The sequence below is a fragment of the Dryas octopetala genome, chromosome 2 (assembly GCF_963921425.1).
Source record: "Dryas octopetala chromosome 2, drDryOcto1.1, whole genome shotgun sequence".
In the NCBI taxonomy this organism is placed as follows: domain Eukaryota; kingdom Viridiplantae; phylum Streptophyta; class Magnoliopsida; order Rosales; family Rosaceae; genus Dryas; species Dryas octopetala.
The window spans coordinates 29,024,423-29,039,403 of record NC_141367.1 but is presented as its reverse complement, the minus strand read 5'-3'; the positions used below and the strand labels follow the sequence as shown (position 1 = coordinate 29,039,403).

Here is a 14,981-nt window from a genome sequence, read left to right as displayed (position 1 = left end):
TCCACAAGTAACTCATAGAAAAACTAGTACTAGTATAATATTCTAAGTCCTTTTGGATGAGTCTCTCAGTCAACATCTTCCATCCTGCTCTCCTCGAATGGTGTCATGTCTACATATTCAACTTCAGTCTGACGTAGCCAATCATGATCATCATCGTTGTCATCATCATTGTCGGGGACTTGTTCATAATAAAATGAAAGCTGAGGGCCCTGGGGTTGTTGTTTAACTTGTTTGGGACGAGGATGGTCGATAAAAGAGGTAGTATTAATGGGTTTAGAGGTTTTAAATTGATCGTGTGAAGAGGAGGCGTCTTGTTTGTTTTCGTTGGCCTTTTTCTTATTCACTTGTTGTCTTTTGCCTTCTTCTTCTTCTTCTTTTTCTTCTCTCAACACCTGCTCAAACCTTTCTTCCAATTCCTTCAAGTCAGATTTCGAGGCAAAGTCACCAGACTTGTTTGCGTTCTGGGAGTGCTCACTTTCACCACTAGTACTAGTGTACTACTACTCATGTTTGTGTATTAATGTGATACACACACAGCAATATATTTGATAAGAGAATGGGTTGTAGCCTTGTAGGTGATCATGATAGGTATTTCGATCTCTTAAATATATAGAGAACTACAAGAGAATCCTAATAGAAATAGGAATTCTAAAAATTCTAATAATTAAGAATGAATAATTAAAGATCTAATAGGAATAAAATACTAAAAGATTGGCAAACCTGATCTAGGTAATAGCAATTAATCAGATTTATATCAAGTTCCCCTTATCTAATAAAATTCTAATTCATTACTAATATTTAGTATATATTTAATTAATTAATTATGCTTTGCTTCGCATGAATATCTGGACTTTGAATATTGAATTCCAGCATTTGCATGGTAGTGATCAACAAACATATATTTGATTCAATACATTAGACTGATAACTTGCATTCTTCCTGAAAATTGATCCCCTAACATTCGATCCCAATTAATCCCATGAAATTAATTGAAAAGTAAGGAAAAATGACTTTCGGTTCAGTCACAAAAAAACACAAATATTACATTAGAGGAAACCATATATTCATCATGGCCATGCATATGTGCATGCGTGGCAGATTGTGTAGTACAGTGTAGTGATGTACGTTCATGGTTCTTCATGATCAACAGGAGACAAACATTCCTGTGGGTTTGTATAGAAGTAATCCTCTTCCTTGGGCTTTCCTGGAACCTCCAATCTTCGAGTTGGGTTCCCCAATCGATCTGCATGAGCAGCCTTCACTGCAATTGAGAAATCGTTCCAGCTCAGAGTCCCATTGTTGTACTGGTCTATCAGCTCAACCAGAGCCTTTCTGTCTAGAAGAATCGTTTTCTTGAATCCCAAGTACCTATATTGGAAAAACAAAAAACAAGAAATAAAATAAAATAACATTACTCAACCGAGACATGTTCAAGTTCAATGTCTATATATGGTACGTACCTTCTATGGCCTTCGACTACTTTTGCCATGTTTCCTCCATATGTAGGGACAAAAATGTCACTCTCTATGGACACATAGTAATCCAACGCAGCCATCTGGTTTGAGTGGTTTTGGAAGGGCATAAGATCTGATGCATCCACCAACGTCTCCTTTTTCACCAAATTTGGAAACGCTTCTTTCAGAGTTGCCATTCTCTTCTCTGCCTTGTATATGTCACCGGCAGCAATGTAGACTTGGATATTACGATCAATGTCTAGTGCCCGCAATGCCAGTGCAGTTTCTTCAGGGGTTAGAGGGCACAAACCCGCCTTCCTTTTCTCAACTGAGTTTATCTCCTTTTCTTTCCACCATGGGTAGGCATATCTAATGTGCCCAAAAAATAAATATCAGTGAATCAACATATCTTATATTTTCACAAACTCTTCTTTAAATGTATAATGCATATCGATAGTTTAGTAACATAAGATGTCAGATATCTGGTAAGAAAAATATTACGTTCAACATTTTGTACATTGTTGTGATCGATCACCTCATTTTTGTGGTCTCCTCAATCTCTTCTTGGTTGCAACCTTCAATGCAACCGGAGAAGGCCACCATGTCCATCTCATATCTGAGATGAAGGACCAAGAAAGGGCCTTTTTCCATGAGAATCTGAACGATTTTCTTGCCCAATCGCTCAATTGGGGGAGCAAATCTGAGAGCTTGGTAGTTTGCACGGCAGCGCAGCTTTTGAACCTCTTCAGGAATGCCATTATTAGCAAGCCTTGCATCAGTCTTAGTGAAGTGCACAACTTCGTATGTACGTATGCGAGGAAGGATCTGCATGTAAGCGTAGTTAATTATATTTAATAATACAAATTAGTGATCATGGCTATTAATTAATATGACATTTCAACACAGATTACCAACCGTGTTATAGTAGTAAGTCATGTTGGACCAACTAATGGGGGGCATGGAATAAAGGGATTCTAATTCCACTTTTTTCTTCTGCTGAGGAGGTAGTTCTTTCAATATCCGGACCTCATCTCTCAATGATGTAATGAAATAATCCACATCAAATATGTCTTCGAATTGACTGCCATAATTAATTATATTAGTGAGAAAGAAATTATTAGTACCTAATAATTAATAAGATGATTTGTTACAGTCACCTGCGATCATTCCAAAAAGATGTATTATCCAATTCAGGAACTATAAGCGTGACATTTAAATTTCTCGCAATAGCAACCATGTCACAAATCTGTACAAGTTGAACCATAACATAGAATTCATTAATACTCAAATTTGTTAATAAAATGAATATTGGGAAATTAATGTAAAAGGAGCAAATTACTTACCCCAGATCGCATCTGATTTAGTCCTCCATTGGATGAAACCATCAAATATCCGTTATTCTCATAAATCCCTGAAAATCATTGATAATCACAAACGAAATGGTTTCATTTCATACATAAAAACTGAAAAGATAGTGATAAAAAAATAAAATAAAATAAAAAAGGTAAAAAATTTACAGAAAAGGTTCAAAGTGTATTATACGAATACTATGTGGCAACATATATTTATATAAATTTAAAAATAATGACGTACTTTGAGGTGGAAGAGAGCTTTTAGATATTCTTGGCAACAAAGTCTCCCCCAAAGCCTTGAGCTGCATGGCAATGGCCCAAAGTAGCAGGACGGTTGTGGCCCGAACGGCCCAGAGTTTGAAGCGGGACAGTCGGGTCCTAGCAATAACCAAACCCTTTAAGTACTTGTCGGGTTTGATGCTCGCATTCATCAAACTCTTCATTTTCTCAGCTTTGATTCCTCGAACAATCAAACCCTTCAACACTGCAGCTTTCAACCCTCCAGTGTACTTCAAGAACTTGACCTTACTATTCTTGTATGCTGGCTTCTCCTTCATCATCACCTCCCCAAATTCTGGGTCCTCCTTCACACCACCATCCTTTCTATCCATTATTTCCAAATACTCTGATCTTCTCAAAAAATATATATATATATAGTAATTTAATTAGCTAATTGTATAGTAATGTTGCATCCCACAAAATATATATGTGTGTGTGAATGTGCAAAAAGAAAAAAAAGAAAAAAACAATGTTGTAGAAGATTATAAGATTATGAAAGTACTGTTTTTGGTTCAAAACTTAGGACAAGGTGGGATTTTCGAGCATATAAATTCCGGAGATATATATATATATATATATATACTTGCCTGCTTGCCACATTGGTTGGTTTGGTTTATTGAGGAATTAATATGGTGACATTAAGTATTCATTAAATATTGCTTTATTTTCCTGTTATTTTGCTTGAGGTTGTGGTTTAATAATAACACCATGACATCGGAACAAGATAGACATGAAAGTATAAAATCACACCTGATAATATTCATCCAAAGAATAAGAAAACTAATAACTTTATGAAGAAAAAAGGGACCATCTGAAACTGAGATTTTCTTTCGAATTCAAAAGGGACCACCATCACCACGTAACCATGTTTAACGTTTTCACATTCTTACCAAGTGTTCCTTGAATTTAACACGATACAAAAATTAACTAGGCTTCTTTTCAGGCATTTCGATTTCAAAATTTTTTCTCAGATATAAGTTATAACTTAACAAGATCTGCATCTTTTGAATAAAATGGGAATGGTGGTGATTAGTTATCATGTATTCATGTGATGGGGTGCACATTTTTTTAAGGTTACGTTTGAGCAATCAAAGCCAGTATTTTACTTTTTGTATATTTAGAGTCAATAACTATTTGATTTAGTGAATGAAGTTTTGTTGATTAAAATTCGGAATATTTGGACCATCACTGTTGTTACAGTTTTTAGTACTTAGTACTTAGTAGAAACCATCTAAAACGTGTATAATATCAGAATGTTGCAGGGATATATTCCACATTTGAGACAGAGACATAACATAACCATAATGAGTCCCTAATGCATACTTCATGCAGTCTGCATGTTCCTTCAATTTGTTCATAATTTGATTTTTCCGAATGTTGTGGGGTCAATACTCGCAATCAAATAATAATTCCATGAATCCATTTGCAATGTCAATATTGTGGCTATATTAATGTATGATATGATTTCCTCTTCCATGCTTTGAAAGCCACTTATATTTATTTCCTATATTTATAAGAAAAATACGAAAGTTTGAAGGTCAAGGTAGCCATTCTCCCTTTAGTCACCAAAAAATAAAAAATAAAAAATAAAATAATTAATTAACATAACAAATGGCAGATGTATAACCATCCTTGAAGAGCTTCACCAAACGAAGACATGGCCTAGCTAAGCAGAGGAAAAGTCTAGATTCCATCCATTCTTGCGTTACTAAATCGCTTATCTACTGATCTTTATTCCACACACGCATTGGCCAAAAAGAATATATATATATATATATATATTAGCATTAATACTATCAAAATATGATTTCATGGTTCTAGTTAGAGTTAATTTGAAAGTACTTAACATCCTGAACATGTACTGTAAGGCCCCCCAACTTCAATGTTGGTAAGGCAAATCATCTTCATGTAACCATCCTTGGCTTTGCAGATCAGATGCCACCTTAATCTCCCTAAAACACATGGTCTTCTGAGGCAGAGAAAAAAATGGTGTATGCCTTAACTGAGATAAGCTTACCAATCCTTTACTGCAGACCATAAGCCAGTTGATCTCCAAGCACCTTCATTTAAACTATCACCCTGTATAGATGAAAAAAATGGTAGTAACTAAAAAAAAAAAAAAAAAAAAACCCCATGTTGCACAGAGAGGGAAAATCGAGGAGAGATCTAAGGAGGATTGCACAAAAAACCTATACCATCCTGTGACAGTCGACAGTTACTGTACCTGGCTTGTTCAGAAATGCTCTCTTTGTCTACAGAGATTGGTCGAGTTATACCTGGGACTTTATATGAGTTCTACCTTTGATTTCTTCTGAGACCAGTTTCCATAGTAAGCCTTATTTTTCATTCTTCAACATCCCCATAGCTTTGAATAGAAACGCATAATCATAAGCAGTTTCCTCACATTGACTATACCGTCCACCTTCACCAAAATGTCCTCCGGCCATATTTGTCTTCAGAATAACTGAACCCGAACAAACAGGACATGTACAATCTCGAATGCTGGCCACCCACTTGGCAGCTTCCCAAAACCCAACCCTGATAATGGATATTAAATGCAACCAGAGTAAGTACAGGGAATATAATATATATTATATATTGCATAAACTAGTAACCAACAAATGTCCAGATTCATTCATGCATGCAATTAGGATGACAGAAAGCAGAAGATGAATTTACCTTGAGTCTTGAAAGGACGCTGTAACAAGCATGGAAGGGTAACAACTGCCTTGAGAAATGTTATCATAAGGTGAATAACTTGAGATAAGCTCAAATTCGGACTGTATCTGAGGATTGCCAAATTCTTCATAATCCAGAATAGTGAGAGGCAAACTGGGATCCATTAAAGTATTGCATATATCAAGAAATGGAACCTGATAAAAAATATCACCCAAACATCAGTACCAACAATATACTGCTTATACACACTAATAGATTCAAAGTAGCAAAGGTAGACACCATGAATTTCTTCCCTACCATAAACGAAAAGGAATATTGAAACTACTGATGAGTTCGTTTCCCTTTATTCTTCCCCACAACAAAGAGGCGGTAGAAGAAATTTGGAAATTGAGATATATATACCCCAACCATTCCTTACCTAGAATTTGTCTCCTAACCTTTAAAGGGAACTAGAGAGTTAAACTTAAATGTACGAAGGATGGGAGTCCAACCTCATTGAATCAGAATACTAACAATAAAGATGGCAACTATTTTTGCTTTAAACACTAACCTTCAAAATAGCAGCACGAAATAGATCTGGGTAAAAATTGATAGATGCACCAACAAGAAGACCTCCAGCACTATATCCAATAGCACCAAGCTGATCTCTCTGTACATAGCCCTCTTTAATCAGGTAGTTCGCACATGATACAAAATCATATATTGAATTCAGTTTATTAAACCCACTGCCAGATTTATGCCATGAAGAATCTCCACCACTACCCCTGCCCATACAACTACATCAAGTTATATGCCAAAAAATAAAAAATAAACACAAGCAACAGCACATTTGTTTCAGCTAAGAAAGTAGAATCACATGGGATCAAGCATGCTTAGAAGTAAATCACACAATGAACTTAATCTTGGCTAGAGCATATTGTATGCTTGCCTTTTAAAACACGATTGATATTAAATCATTGAAGAAGCAAACTAGGTTATAATTTCAGATAAATTTTAATATAAATAATCAAATCATATGTTATGATATCAAGTACAAAGGACAAATTCTACGTATGCAAGTTCAACTCTTGCAAAATCTAAAAGTATTCATATAAGTTAACACATGGGTGCAAAAAAAACCTGAAAGACACATTAATGGTTTAGTTTGGTACATCAATTTAACTTTTTTGTCTTCAGTGATCTTTCATATAAAAACAAGATGAAATAAAAGAAGGAAACCAACCTCACATCAGCAAATGCCACCACCCAGCCCCGATCAAGTAAACTCAGGCGATCTGCGCACCAGCTTTTATCTAAAACCTCCCCATATGCTCCATAGCCTTGTAGAAGACCAGGCGACTGACCTTTATTCCAGGCTGTATGAGAGTACAATATGGTCAAAGGAACTCTAACACCGTCATGGGAAATCACTTCCCTCCTCTCACAACAGTATGCATCAGAAAATTTCTTCCATCCCTGTGATTCACTTATCTGGACATTTTCTTCCTTCTCATATTGTTTGTCAATATCTAGCTCATTAGCTGGTGAGCACGTGCTATCACAAAAAACACTAACTTCCTCTTGCTGCACAATTGAGAATCTCCGGCTTGACATGTCATAGTCAACAACTACATCAGGCATCTGCACATTCCATTCCAATGAGGGAGGAAGTTTCAATATTGTTAGAAATGAAATGCATTTACCCACAAGGCCTGGCACTGCCTGGCGGTACCACAGACATCCTACTGAGAGAGAGAGAGAGAGAGAGAGAGCAGAAAGAATTTGTATAGCTCCTTTTATCCTGAATATAAAAATAAAGCTTAAACTCATACCACAGGAGACGAAAGCACCGCACGGTATACTGAGTTCTGGAAATCATGGTTTGAACCTGGAACAAGAGTACATGAATTTGAGGGGAGAGGGAAAAACCATGGATTAAGATCTGCAATCTCCATTCGATGCTGCCAAAGAAGTCAATAAAAGTAGCAAATTAACAAATGCATTTGCATATGTAAGAGATAAGGGTTAACTCTAAGCACTTTCCTAATCTCTTTTGTTTGGAGCATGTGTTTTATAATTAACCACCAATAACACAATTTGGAGTCTGGACTATTAATTTAGATAGCTCAGAGACAGGGAAAAACAAGCAGTTGTAGGACTAGATATCTAATGATCTAGAGCACTGTAAGATGAGCTAAAAGATTACATTTTCATGCAATACACTATAAAATAATAACAATATAACTTGTAGTATACTCTTCATATGCTTATCCACGGACAAAAATGCAACTAAGCGGAGAGATCAATACCTTACAATCAACAATGATAGGCAAATCAATGGAACAAAACATTGGAAAACCCTTATTATTGAGAAAAAGGACCAGATGTCCATCAAAAATGTCCATGTCTTGCATGCTAAAATCTTCACTTGGAAGGATGATATTCTAATAAGAAAAAAACAGAAGTATGTCACATTAAGAAAAAGGAAGAGCAAATATAAAAGAGATCCAACAGATAACATCACCAAAGGGAAAACAACATGTGTCCATATTTAAGATTTATGAGTAAGAACAAAGTTCACCTGCCAATTAGATGAGAGTAGATCTTCAACATGGCATCTAGCTAGGTAATAACCTTCACCAGACCACTCCTTTTCACTCAAAGGAGCATTTGTAAGAACATAAAATAATCCATGGTGATGTTCCAGAAAATACTGCACACCAGAAACACGCTTCCAAATTTTCTTCAAACCATCTAATGGGTTGGCAGCATCTATCAAATAGACCTGTAAGTTAAGTTACAGAGATTAGCCTCACCAAAAGAGAACTTTCTAAAGTAAATACTCCACAGAAAAAAAAAAATGAAATAGTAAAATTCCTTCCTCAGATGAAGTCCTTGAGTTTGAATTGACAGTTACAAACTTGCCATCTTTTGTGCTTGTAATGTCCACACAGAAGCTGGAATCACTTTCTGTAAATACAGTAATATTTTCCAAATTATCAGATCCCAGTTTTAAGCAGAGAACCCTGCCAAAAATGACAAATAGATGAGATCATATTCTCGTCTAAAAAAAAAAGGGATAAACGTACATAAAAGAGATAAAATATGCCTGTAAGGTCGTTGATTCTCATCAGATAGCGTATAGAACAGAGTACTGCCATCTTGAGCCCATGCCAAGCTAACAACACCATCAACTCGTACTTTGGGAATAATACATCCACTTGTCAGGTCCTTAATTTGAAGCATGAACTGTTCATTACCCTTGATATCTAGCGTGTATGCTAGAAAATGGTGGTCAGGTGAAATTCGACATGTACCCACATGCACATAACCTACAATTAAGGTACATAAAATCAGTAACAAAGTTTTAAATGAAAGAACATGGGAATATTAAACAGCGTCTAATCCAGCAAATATGACATCAAACCTATGCCATCAACCATGAAGGTATAAAATTACTATTCATCAACCATTAAACCTATGCCATCACGCCTGATTCTAAAGCAACTGGAAGGGATTTATTTCTGAATGTCTGACTAACCTTCCAGTTAGCCTCGCAAAGAATAATTGTTTACAAAGAGGACACCAGATCTCCAAATTTATATATAATCAATAAAATAATAATGTTTTTTAACATAAGAAAGTTAAGAAAGAAGCTTTCCATATTGTTGTGCAATTTCATTCCAGTCAAGCAAAATTTCCTCCCTTCCAAATCCTCCTCTTGCATAACGGAGATAAGACTGAATCCAACCACTTTTTTCAATTTCTAATCTTCTACAAAGAACCGGGTATTCCTTCCCCTCTGGTATGTATTGGTAATACAACCTGCTCAAGTGTGACAAAAGATATTGATAACGTTAACTTAAAATATATGCATTCCACAAAATAGAAGCAGAACCAAAAACATTATTTAGCAGTGGTGCACATTAGTGAAGTTTTTATACACTTCCACTTCCTCATCCCACATACATAATTTAAATTTTCAATGTTATCTGTAGTTTATTTCTTATGAAAGTTGTAGCTTCTTCTTATTATTGCAAATGCAGACTCGAATGCAATTCACAGGTTTTGAAAACCGCAGCTTCAAATTAAAACAAGGAAAATTCAAAAACTATAGTAAACGAAAGAAAGCAACTTTTCCAATAAAATGAAATGGGCAAGTGGGAAATGAGCAAACCAGGGTCCCCAACGCTCAGGAGGAGTGGAAATCTTGGTGGGCATTCGACTTGTCATTTCAGAGAATAGAGTGCGTTGCAGGTTGTGAGTGTCGGCCATGAAAGCCTCAGCATACGAGTTTTCTTGGTCAACATAGTCAGAGAGATCAGGGTCGTTGGTGTTAGACATCCAGTGGTAGGGGTCTTGCCACGTTCTCCCATGAACTGAGACTGTGAAAGGTTCTTTCTTTGGGACTGGTGGTGAGGCCTGTGGGGGTGGGGAGAAGGGGTGGCCTCTGCAAAGAGTGGAGAACGGGGAGGAGGATATGTTGGGGAATAAGAAAAAAGAGAGAGACGTAGAGGACCTTTTGATTGAGCACTTGGGTTTAAGGATGAAACAAAGAAGAGCCATGAAAAGCCTTCAACTCCAAGTCCAAGCGAGGAGAAGAGACTGTAACTGGAGGTAGCCAGGAAGGTAACGAGTTCTTCCTGTAGCCTGTAGGTCTTCAGAATTTTAGAATTTAATCGTAGTCGTGAATTCGTGGTTACTAAAGTTACTACAAAACGATAAATCTAAAGGGTGCTGTTATTGATACTCCAAAAAAGACATCTGCACTCTAATATGTACAAATCTTCTCTAATATTAATATTAAAATTAGAGTGCATGATGGCTTTTTTAAGTGCCAATCGCAGCACCCATTCTAAAATCTAAGATGACCCGTATCACTTTTCTACTGCTTATTAAAAATACCAAAAACTAGAAAAAAAGAACATAAAAATAAAAAATCACTTGCCCCCGCTCTTTTTCTTCATATAAATTATAGCAAATATTGAAACTTCAAAAGATCTTGCAACTGCTAATTCCTATAGATCAACCACAAGTCCAAAATAGATGAAATGATTATGTACGTATAAGCGAATTTAAGGAGAATGTAAAGAACCATATTTAACATAATCGGGTCATCTGTACAAAAGCAAACAATAGGGTCGACCCATTTGGAGACAAACCGGGCATCATTATCCGTCACTGCCTATGGCAAATATAACAAATGAATGACGAAATGGCATCTCACTTCGGGTTTTACAAAGTAATCAATTCTACAACTCCAAAAATAATTAAACATTTAAAAAATATGAGAAACAATAACTGATCGACGTCTTCCCTTCATTGCTACTTCCATCTAGTTGTTACAGAAGTCAGTTTCGCTTTCTCTTCCGTAATATCATTGGGTTGCGATTTTATTCTGTTCCAGTTGTCATTTCTTAGTACGCTTCTCATCTTCAACATCCTGTAATATCCCATCAAAATGGCTCAAATTATTTGCAAACTACTTTATTTATGCCACAAATGTTCCCGACAAGCAGTTCCAAAATCGGTTAAACCAAGGAAGGTTACAGGATAATGTATAAATTGAGAAGAAACATGTATGGAAAGGCACAGAAATGGAAACCCATAAAGGAAAAGAGATGGATGGATGAATCACAAGATAAATGAAGCTTACCGAATTGTCAATCTTGTCAAAATCATCATCAAAGCCGTCATCACCATCATCTGAAGTACAAATTTGTTAACGAACATAAGGGCAAAGTGTACAAGGAAAACAATAGACAAAGAGCAGATTGTCTCAGGGTAGTTCGAGGAAATCAGGAAACTAAAAAGGAACTATGAAAGGTTAATGACTCTTAAGATTTCTTCACAACACAGCTTCACTGAGTGGGGAATAATAAATAATGGCTGTAGGGTCCTGACTCTTTCACAAGAATAAAATGAGCGTATGGTTTTACATGAAGATTGAAAAATGTCCATCAGTTTTTCATTTAGCATTTCAATGCATTGGGCTGCCAGTTTCTCAATTAATGAACTCATTTCCATTACACACTTGCGATTATTACAATTTATGACCTTAAAATGTGCTTATGTAAAAACCAGGGACTCAAACCTCCACCCTTACTTTTGGCCACCCATATTCCAACGCAGTTCTGGGATTTCAATTCTTTTATTAGATGGAAAGACTAAAATCCAATAGAAATGTGAATTTAGAGGAATAAGTTGAATGGTATATGCATCCTTTGACTTAAAGATGTTGTGCAACATGTCAAAAAGTTAAGGAACTAAACCTGCACCACCCCCATCACTGTCTTCAAGATCACCCAAAAGGAAAGTATCCAAGTCCTGCTCAGCCGATGATGACTTGGAAGTCAAACTCTTCAGGTTCTTTTCTGTTTCTTCCGCTTTGTCATCCCCTCCAACTACAGGTGTTTGTGCCACTTTATCATCTTTTAATTGCTCTGCTTCCTTGAGCTTCATCTCCTCCATGTATTGCTTCTCGTATCTGACCAAAAGTTCATAGTCATCGAAGGAAAAGGCTACAAATTGAAACTAAATTTCCAAATTCATAAAACCCTCCTTATAAATGGGCATATTTATCCTCTAATCATATCCACTGAAGAGTATCTAGATCTATTCCTTGTGCTTCCTCTTTTCATAAATCATTGATAAACTTCTTCAAATTTTTAAAGACTTCACTAGGATGACAGTCACAATGCACCAACCTCTTTACTAAAACAAGATGCTTGCATAAATACTGTTTAATATTATCCTTCACTTAAAAGAAATAACACATACACACACATCTTTCATATGTATTATTGCACATTGGGATCCCAATACAGCTCAATGTGGAACCTAAAGTCATGTGTAAACCATCAATTTAAGCAAAATGCTTAACTTAAAATGAAAAGAATTGCTACTTACGGAGCCGCATGACTGTTCACAAGGGTAAAATATATCTTCCAGAATCTTCTTTCTTTCATAACACGTGGGCATAATTCATATCTTAACCTTGAAATTTCCTGCAAGAAAGTAATCAGTGATCACCAGAACATTAATATATTGCACTTTTTTTTGGGTGCATGAAGGAAGGAATCTCCGCACAGCAAAAATCAGACACTAAATTGTAAGACACTCATTCTATAACATAAGCATTAATCTCAATGCTCAATTAGCATATGCAGATATGTAAAACACTTCAACTAGTTGATGCAATCATGCACAAATCAAATGCACATATTGGAAAATTAAATTAAAAAATCGAAAAATTAAGCACTACAATGGTGTAGCTTTGAATCAAAATTGAAACAAAACTGAAACAGATAAAGAAACAGAAATCGACCTTAACAGTAGTGAGAACGAAGGTGGCATGTCGCTCCTGCCACTCGCTCAGATCTTTGCGCACATTCGAGCCCGTAGTCGGCACCTCGGAGACCTCCTCCGCTTCATCTAAACCAACTCAAACAACGCACATTTCACTAACATTACAAGTAATTGAGCTAAATTAAACAAAAAACGAACTAAAATCAGCGAATACCTTGGATCGGAAAGTGCTTGAAGGTATCGGAAGTGAGTCCCTTGACGAAGTCTCTGAGATCGTCGGTGACTCCGAACTTCTGGAGCTCCTCCGGCGACGGCTCGGCGGCGGAGGCGGAGGAGGAGGAGGAGTTGACAATCGAGAGCGAGGAGAGCTGAGGCGGAATAATCTCCGAGACGGAGAGAGACTTGATCTGATCGGCTTGCTTGAGCGCCGCGACTTTGATCTCGTCGGCTTTCTTCGACGCCTCCGCCGCAAACTCGCGGGATCGCTTGGCGGTTTCGGAGACTAAGTCGGAGATTTTGGCGGAGGTGGTTATGGTTTGCGATTTCTTGGCTGCCTCTTCAGCGAAGCTCTTCGCTCGTTTCCATAAGTCTTCCATTGTTGATTGTTTTGATCTCTTTGGCTTTAGATTGGATTGGATTATTTCTTTCCGCGATTTGTTGTCCCAGTCCTACTAGCTACTCTCTCTGTTTCCCAAAGATTGGCAGAGATCTAACGACGTCGTTCTCGCCTGCATTTATCTTTGAAAGCGCACCGTCCACGCGGCTATTAAACGCCTGTCTTTAATTAGCATAATATCAAGCGACCTGTCGTTTTCTTAATTGAAATCCTTGTTTTCGTTTGTTTTATTTTCAGGAAACCTAATTGAAATCATTGAAGATTATCATATTGAATTAATTTTATTGATTTTTTCAGCATTTTTGAACAGTGAACATACAAATATTTAATGTCTAAGATTTAGATATGTAATAACTCCTATATTAATCTCTTCTTAAATTGCTTCTCATTTTAGTTCATTAGTGAATCAAAGTTCAAAAGATGTATATGTAATTGAGCCTAAATTTTTTTTTTGAGTTTTTTTTTTAAGTCTAAAATGAAAATGCCTATGATCGGCCGGCCCACCTATAAAAACACAATGACAAACCGGTCTATTTTAATGAGTCAAGCACTCAACACCTTTATCGAGCGCTAAGAAATTGTCACTATGTAACAATAACTATTTGAATTTCATAATTGGCACTGTTTAACAGTGGCAATTATGTAGTTTTATTTGTATAAAGTTGATTTATTTATCATTGCAACTTTTTATGTGGTTTTGTTTATTATTAAAAGTTATAAAATGAATTTTAAAGTAATTTACTTTTTTATTTGCAATAACGATTTAATTTTTTTTAGTACAACACAATAAAATTATAAAAAGATATATGCAAATAAAGGATTGGAAATTTTTTTCAGGCATCTTTCACTTTTCATTTCTTCGTATAATCCAAATAAATTCTAAGTTTTGGTTTTTTAATATTAATCTCTCTCACCATCAACGTAGCTACCTCACTCCTTTGTGTTTGCTTTTAATATTCAATTCTTGTTCACTTATCCGAAAATAAAATATTGATCATTTTTAAGTGACTTTTTTCTGTTTTTGAAAAGTTGAACGTTATAAATCGACTTTAAGGTACATGCATGTGTCCAATTCCATTCAGTTTAAATTTGGAGTGTAAAACAATAAAATTGACCAATGTACTTGAATTTAGTGGAATATCAATCAAAATGCTAAAGAAACCTAAATAATTAATTGATCTAATGGCGGCTTCATACACATATAGCAAGCCTTAGTGGAGTTCCATCCACAAATAGCAAGACTTAGTGGAGCTCCATACACAAAAATAAACAATAAAAAAAATCAGTGCAATGAGTGTATACATCATTACATCA

At 36.0% G+C, this 14,981-nt stretch overlaps 3 protein-coding genes across 3 annotated transcripts; all 3 read right to left on the bottom strand.

Moving 5' to 3' along the window:
• Window positions 1-895: 895 nt before the first annotated feature.
• LOC147295314 (rhamnogalacturonan I rhamnosyltransferase 1-like) lies at window positions 896-3,610 on the bottom strand. Its single transcript, XM_086232092.1, has 7 exons — window positions 3,048-3,610; window positions 2,798-2,865; window positions 2,612-2,700; window positions 2,370-2,535; window positions 1,990-2,279; window positions 1,461-1,823; window positions 896-1,368 (listed from the first exon to the last, which is right to left on the bottom strand). The coding sequence occupies exons 1-7, from the start codon at window positions 3,415-3,417 to the stop codon at window positions 1,128-1,130; spliced, it is 1,587 nt and encodes a 528-aa protein (XP_086088218.1). The 5' UTR covers window positions 3,418-3,610; the 3' UTR covers window positions 896-1,127.
• A 1,222-nt stretch (window positions 3,611-4,832) lies between these two features.
• On the bottom strand, window positions 4,833-10,405 carry LOC147295313 (Prolyl oligopeptidase family protein). Its single transcript, XM_086232403.1, has 12 exons — window positions 9,921-10,405; window positions 9,406-9,568; window positions 8,853-9,076; window positions 8,627-8,769; window positions 8,325-8,530; window positions 8,053-8,187; window positions 7,576-7,704; window positions 6,987-7,384; window positions 6,315-6,528; window positions 5,765-5,958; window positions 5,310-5,623; window positions 4,833-5,164 (listed from the first exon to the last, which is right to left on the bottom strand). Exons 1-11 carry the CDS (start codon window positions 10,307-10,309, stop codon window positions 5,422-5,424), a joined length of 2,397 nt encoding a protein of 798 aa, XP_086088529.1. The 5' UTR covers window positions 10,310-10,405; the 3' UTR covers window positions 4,833-5,164; window positions 5,310-5,421.
• A 412-nt stretch (window positions 10,406-10,817) lies between these two features.
• Window positions 10,818-13,755, bottom strand: LOC147295312 (BSD domain-containing protein). Its single transcript, XM_086232535.1, has 6 exons — window positions 13,266-13,755; window positions 13,071-13,177; window positions 12,653-12,750; window positions 12,016-12,230; window positions 11,400-11,449; window positions 10,818-11,186 (listed from the first exon to the last, which is right to left on the bottom strand). The coding sequence occupies exons 1-6, from the start codon at window positions 13,645-13,647 to the stop codon at window positions 11,154-11,156; spliced, it is 885 nt and encodes a 294-aa protein (XP_086088661.1). The 5' UTR covers window positions 13,648-13,755; the 3' UTR covers window positions 10,818-11,153.
• Window positions 13,756-14,981: the final 1,226 nt, after the last annotated feature.

Excerpts from the sequence above, each read along its gene's own strand:
- LOC147295312 (XM_086232535.1), bottom strand. The coding sequence starts at position 13,647 with ATGGAAGACTTATGGAAACGAGCGAAGAGCTTCGCTGAAGAGGCAGCC. Across the intron at positions 11,450-12,015 it reads CAGTGATGGGGGTGGTGCAG|ATGATGGTGATGACGGCTTT; the intron begins GTTTAGTTCCTT and ends TTTGTACTTCAG. Across the intron at positions 11,187-11,399 it reads TTGACAAGATTGACAATTCG|GATGTTGAAGATGAGAAGCG; the intron begins GTAAGCTTCATT and ends GGGATATTACAG.
- LOC147295313 (XM_086232403.1), bottom strand. The coding sequence starts at position 10,309 with ATGGCTCTTCTTTGTTTCATCCTTAAACCCAAGTGCTCAATCAAAAGG. Across the intron at positions 8,531-8,626 it reads AAACTCAAGGACTTCATCTG|AGGTCTATTTGATAGATGCT; the intron begins AGGAAGGAATTT and ends AACTTAACTTAC. Across the intron at positions 5,624-5,764 it reads GCGTCCTTTCAAGACTCAAG|GGTTGGGTTTTGGGAAGCTG; the intron begins GTAAATTCATCT and ends ATCCATTATCAG.
- LOC147295314 (XM_086232092.1), bottom strand. The coding sequence starts at position 3,417 with ATGGATAGAAAGGATGGTGGTGTGAAGGAGGACCCAGAATTTGGGGAG. Across the intron at positions 2,701-2,797 it reads TAAATCAGATGCGATCTGGG|ATTTGTGACATGGTTGCTAT; the intron begins GTAAGTAATTTG and ends CAACTTGTACAG. Across the intron at positions 1,369-1,460 it reads GTAGTCGAAGGCCATAGAAG|GTACTTGGGATTCAAGAAAA; the intron begins GTACGTACCATA and ends TTTCCAATATAG.